This window comes from Heptranchias perlo, chromosome 14 (genome assembly GCF_035084215.1).
Source record: "Heptranchias perlo isolate sHepPer1 chromosome 14, sHepPer1.hap1, whole genome shotgun sequence".
NCBI lineage: Eukaryota > Metazoa > Chordata > Chondrichthyes > Hexanchiformes > Hexanchidae > Heptranchias > Heptranchias perlo.
In genome coordinates this window covers 9,113,955-9,120,222 of record NC_090338.1, presented here as the reverse complement: position 1 = coordinate 9,120,222, position 6,268 = coordinate 9,113,955, and the positions used below count along the sequence as shown (strand labels likewise).

The 6,268-nt window shown below is 40.3% G+C and overlaps 1 protein-coding gene across 1 annotated transcript; it reads right to left on the bottom strand.

The window, feature by feature from the left end:
* Window positions 1-2,446: 2,446 nt before the first annotated feature.
* On the bottom strand, window positions 2,447-5,035 carry LOC137332640 (protocadherin-10-like). Its single transcript, XM_067996599.1, has one exon. The coding sequence runs from the start codon at window positions 5,033-5,035 to the stop codon at window positions 2,447-2,449; it is 2,589 nt and encodes an 862-aa protein (XP_067852700.1).
* Window positions 5,036-6,268: the final 1,233 nt, after the last annotated feature.

Sequence of the window (6,268 nt, the reverse complement as noted above, 5' to 3'; positions counted from 1 at the left end):
GCAGAGACTGGAGTGCAGAACAATGGTTATGCTGACTTGCTGGCCATTTTGTCTGCAAGTTTAATTTGTGTTTTTTATTTGTTCTAGTTGAGGAATAAATTTTGGCCAGGGCACCAGAAGAACTCGCTTGCTCATCTTCCAATAGTGCCAAGCGATCTTTTACATTCAGCAGAGCGGGCAGACGTGGCTTCGGTTTAACGTCTCAGCCTAAAGGCAGCACCACCTACAGTGCAGCTCTGCCTCAATATTGCACTATAGTGCAAGCCGAGATTAGGTATCAAATCTCTGGATTGCGTTTGAACACAAGACCTTCTGACTCAGATTTCAGAGTGTTATCACAGAGCCAAGGTTTATTATGGCTAATCCAGCTATATGTGCTTACTCTCAGGCCGAACTTACCGGCAAGATCTTCCCACAGAAACACAGATCATGACTGGCTCCGATATACCATTGTACAATGCCATCGATAATCATCGACTGATCCTAATGCACTCGGTATATGCCTGTAAGATATATGTGTTTGGCCTACCCAGTGAACGGGGCAAACAGAAGCTCAATTTGATTAACCAGAAAGAGATTCAATATAAAAGCAAAAGATGGATAATTGGAAGTGTAAGCAGAATCACTTTTCTTTGGGATAATGTGAACAGCAGCAAAATTACAATGACAATGAAAAGTGAATTGGGACTAACAAAGATTTAGGAGCTCACAATTGACGATGGTACATTTGAAGATCCATATCTTGAGGGGAATGGGAGGAACCAGAGGGCTTTTTAAAGTCTGGGTTACGGAGAATAAGCACACCTGGTGGTGGAGATAAAACGTATTACTGCGCATAATCCGGCCTCGACGGGCCGAATGGCCTTCTTCTGTGTTGTAACCATTCTATGATTCTGTGACTAGCATTATAGAATACAGCAAAGCTCTTTACCAATATCATAAAGGTGACCGTCGGGGAGAGCGGAGGGATATATATATATATATATGGAACTTAGCCATCTGGGCCAAGAGCGGTGAGAACGTTATGAGACCAGGACCAATGGTTTAATTACCCCTCTTTACTGGGACAAAGAGACGCTTTGCATGTGCAATTGTATACATACGAAGAACTACACTGACCCGCTTCCAAATCCTGATTAACTTGAACATTAAGAGAAAGGTGATGATGTGGTTGGCTCTCTGATAACAGTTAAAATTAAGCTTAAAAACTGTTTGGACCTTTCGAAACTTGGCTTCGCATCGACGCGTATTAGGAAAACCAAGCTTTGTGACATTACCTCCTGCTGTTGGTTTCACAACTCTTGCGTAAGTGCGTCTCAACAGACATCCAAATTACACTATTCACTTTGCTTAATAACAACTACCATCCACATAGATTTGTTTTGCATAACTAGATTATAATACTGACTGGATTTACCTCTTAGAAACTGACTTGGTGCCTGTATGGAAGAATCTAGTTGAACATGGGAAGGAATCAGTAATAGAAATTCAAATTACAAATTCACTCAAAACTTATTGATCCACCTTTACCTAGATTGGTTAACCTACAGTTGATTATCAGCTCTTGTTCTCCATTATTGCATTGGTGAACAGTTTTTTAAAGAACCATAGGTCGTCTGCCGTTCTTCAAATAATGGCAAGCTATTTGTTCGACACGTGACACCGATTATACTTAATTCACTGAAAGTTTGTGAACTTGCCAGCATGGGATGCGATGCGCTTTATTCCTTTCTAAGGATGCATCGAATAGTACTATGATCAATTATTTACTGGAATACACATTAAAAATACATTTTAACGCATTTCGGTCCCTTAAATGGCAGTAGAAAAGTAGCTAATCCCATTCCTTGTTAGCACATCAGAGTATAATGTGTCAACTTAATTGACATAACTGCTTAATAATGTCAATAGATGGATGACAAATATAACTCACTCTCTTTATTACCATCCAATGAAAACATAATGTGTTGTTAAATATAAACCCCAACCAATCCAATTATGGTACCTATTAGAAGACTGTAATTTACATTAACATAATGAATAGAGGATTTGTACATCGTAAAATATTATCAATAAAACATTTTAAGTGCAACCGTTTTACATTTGATTCCTTCCCCATAATGCACAGTTTTAGGCTGCTCAACTGTGTTATTTTGTAACAGTTTTCAAAAAATCATATGAAATAGGAACCAGCTAGATGTATATAAATGTCAGATCAAGTTAGTACCCGAAGTAATAATTCAAGTTAGGTTCGCAATTAACTGCACAATACATGAGACCGAAAAACAACCCATGAAGTTAAGAACTTTTTCTTAGATGAAAAGTAGTTGCCGCGTAGGGTGACATGAGTAGGTAAATACGCAAAAAAGGGCCAGATGTTGATTTAAAGCCCAAAATGGAAACCTAAAAATAAACAAAGTAAATCTGTGTAGTTAAAAAAGACTAATCATTGAAGAAACAAATGGCTCACCTGACTGGATATATTTCCATCCCACTCACTCTTACGAGACTTAATAGCTTTGGCTTTGAAATTGGACTTTGATAGATCGTTGTTTAAAGTTTTTGGAGCATGTCCATTCCGCTCGACCCCACCTGGGTCAGTAGTGCTGGCGCCGACCTTCGGTTTTGTTGGACTGTATGGTTTGAGGAAAGTAAAATCGCTCTTGGCAGATTCGGGAGTCAAACACACCTTGTAATAATAGGTGTGAGAGAGGGGCCCACTTCCACCGACCTCTAAAAAGTCAGGCGGCACTTTAGAACTAGTCGTTACTTGAAAGTTTATTTTAGATGTTTTCAAAATATCTGCTGCATTCAAATGCTGAAGACAACAGCAATTCCCGAAAGGAGAGCTGCAATCATGGACATTATTTCTGTATTTGTGGCATTTGATGGCAGCGACGATAATAATGACCACAATGAATATAAATGTAATGGATCCTAAAGTGATAATTAAGTAAAATATTAAGGCAGAATTATGCTCTGTATTTTCAGACAAATCGCTGATGTCAGGCAGAATTTCCGCAATGCTGTCCATTATTAAAAATATGATGGTGACTGTGGCTGAAAGGGATGGTTGTCCGTTATCCTTCACAAGGATGAGGAGCGTTTGCTTAGGGAAGTCTCTGTCCCCGAAACGCCGGGTTGTCCTGATTTCTCCTGTGGAGAGCGCTACGTTGAAAAGAGTACGGTCTGTTGCCTGTAGTAACTGAAAAGAGAGCTTTGCGTTCTGCCCAGAATCTGCATCTGTAGCAGTGACTTTGGTCATTAATTGGCCGGGATCCGCAGATCGGGGCACGGTCTGTAGTGCAGCTGAACCGTTATTTGGCCGTGGGGAGACGATGACGGGAACGTTATCATTTTGATCCAAGATAATCACATTCACTTTCGCACTGCCACTGAGTGGTGGAAATCCAGCATCTTGAGCTTGGATCTGGATTTGAAAATCTTTAAGTTGTTCGTAGTCAAAGGAGCGTAATGCGTAAACTTTGCCATTATCCGAATTGATAGAAACGTAAGTTCTCGTAGGCAATCCTTGGATCATATTGTCTAGGATAGAATAAGACAGGAAGGCATTCTGATGCGAATCAGGGTCGAATGCTGTCACGGAACAAACAGTAGCGCCCGGTGCATTGTTCTCCGTGACATATACTGTATAGGAAGGCTTCGAAAACATTGGCGCGTTGTCATTCACGTCTGAAACCTTTAGAAATATAGACTTGTTGGTAGAAAGTGAAGGAGATCCCGAGTCGATGGCCATAATTGTGATGTTGTACTCTGAAACTCTTTCACGGTCCAGGAGGTCGGCTGTAACTAATGTGTAATAGTTCTTAAAAGACGATTGTAGTCTAAATGGGACATCCTGAGAGATCTCACAATTGATCTGCCCATTCTTTCCAGAATCTTGGTCAGTAACACTGATGAGAGCAATTACTGTCCCTGTCATGGCGTCTTCCATGACTGGGCTTGATAATGAAGTCAGGATCACTTCAGGCGCATTATCATTTACATCAACTATTTCCACTAGAATTTTGCAATGCACAGGTATTGCATAGGGGCCGCCTTTGTCCTTGGCTTGTACATAGATTTCGTAAACATTCAATTCTTCGTGGTCTACAACGCTTTTAACTCTAATTTCACCTGTATGGGAATCCACACTAAACAGCTCATACACTCTCGGGGGAGTATGACTACTGAAAGAATATACTATCTCACTGTTGGAGCCTTCATCCAAATCGCTGGCGTTTAATTTAAGTACCAATGTCCCATTGGGTGCATTTTCTTCCAAGGAAACTTTGTAAATTGTCTGTTCGAAGACAGGTAAGTTGTCATTAGCGTCTAAGACAATGACAGAGATCAGGGCTGTGCCAGTCCGAACCGGGGTTCCACCGTCAACGGCAGTCAGAACCAATTGATGGATCTGTTGCTGCTCTCGGTCCAGTGTTTTCTCCAACACTAACTCTGCAAATTTACTACGATCGCCCCGCGTCTCCACATCCAAGATAAAATGTTCATTGGGACTCAGCCTGTAGGTGCGGATAGAGTTGGAACCCACGTCTGGGTCGTGAGCGCTCTCGAGAGGGAAACGCGTGCCTGGCAAAGCAGATTCTATAATCTCTAAAGCGAGATCCTTCTTCAAGAAAGTTGGGGAGTTATCATTTACATCCAGAATCTCCACTTCAATACGATACAGTTCGAGAGGATTTTCGATAACAACTTCTAGATGCAGAAAGCAAGTGAAGCTGAGACCACAGAGCTGCTCTCTGTCTATTTTTTCATTCACAAACAAAATGCCATTGCCCAAATTTACCTCCAAATATTGTTTTGTAGCACCAGAAATGATGCGCAGTCTTCTGGCTGATAGCTTACTAACATCTAAACCCAAATCGTCAGCAATATTCCCAACAAAAGCGCCGTGCTTTAATTCTTCGGGAATTGAATAGCGAATCTGTCCAGATATCAAATCAGTAAAACAGGACGCAGCAATAAAGCAGAACACTTGCCTTGTTAGTGTCCACGATCCTTTTCCAGTCATCATTTCCACGGCAGTCGGGGGCAGATATTGCAGCCTTCTGATTACTATTGACAGAATTTGTGAAAAAAAATCACGGGCAGAACTTAATGGCTGATAACTTATTCCAAATGCGGTTAAATGAATGCATTATATTCTTCAGATTTCTTACATAGTTTCAGTAAAATCATTTGTCCTCTGGAAATGTTCCCTTTTATTGGAGCGTTGTTCCCATCTGCTCTCAACGTGGACAGTAGCACTGTAATGATATCTGTAATTCCGATGTTGTACTTTAGTTAGCACAGCGCGCTGTGTGTATGTATGTAGAGGTGGCTTCTTTGTGTGGAGGGTGTGCAGGCTCTCCACTCACATTTCAGTACTCAGTGGCGGACAGCAACAGGGAGAAATCCAGCGCAGAACGTTTGGTATGTCTTAAAGATACAGTACTATTAAAATGCTATTGTAACCAGCCATCAAGATTCTGTCTTATGTTTCTAGTTTTCAAATATCAACAAATTCATTTATGCTCCCAGATGTTGAATTTACGAATCCCTAGAATTATGCATTGTGAAATATTACAAAACATCTTGCTCACCCTTCTTCCCATGTGCTTTAAATGCAGATAAATAGAATACTTGTTTTCCATAAAAAATATGACCGCTGATGATATTATATTGTCACTGATGTAGCCACTAATATTAACAGACTATTACTAATGACCTTTCCTAAAGCAGTAAATTTATTTCACGTGTATGAAAATCGAGCTCCTCGAGATGGACAATCAGCTGATACGACCAGCATAGGAAATAAAATCGTTACTATTACATTTAGAAACATTCTGCATATTCGGCAGTATTGTGATTTTTTTGCACTTGTAATTAACTTATTAAACTCATTATTGTGCACTCGCGTGAAAACTGCCTCCCGGAGTTCCCACTGAATGTCCAAACCTAATGAGGCTTGAAATATTCTTCAATGGACCTTTGGCAGAATTCCCGAAGGGACCAGAGTTAATTCTGCACTGAACACTACATAATAAGCAATGTAATTCTTTTAGTATGTATATTGTTTGCATTATTTAGACTTGCAGATTATAGTCACGTTGCCTTAAATGTATACACAAATCCGTTCTACTAGTAGATAGAATATATATATATATATTTAGAGAGAGACCGAGCAAAAACAATTGATCAATCGATAGATAGATAGTCAGTCAGGCAGATACACTGACACGGAGAACAAGTTGTGAGGAAGTAGGCT

What these genes read in the sequence shown, in the direction of transcription:
- LOC137332640 (XM_067996599.1), bottom strand. Translation starts at nt 5,035, where the DNA reads ATGATGACTGGAAAAGGATCGTGGACACTAACAAGGCAAGTGTTCTGC.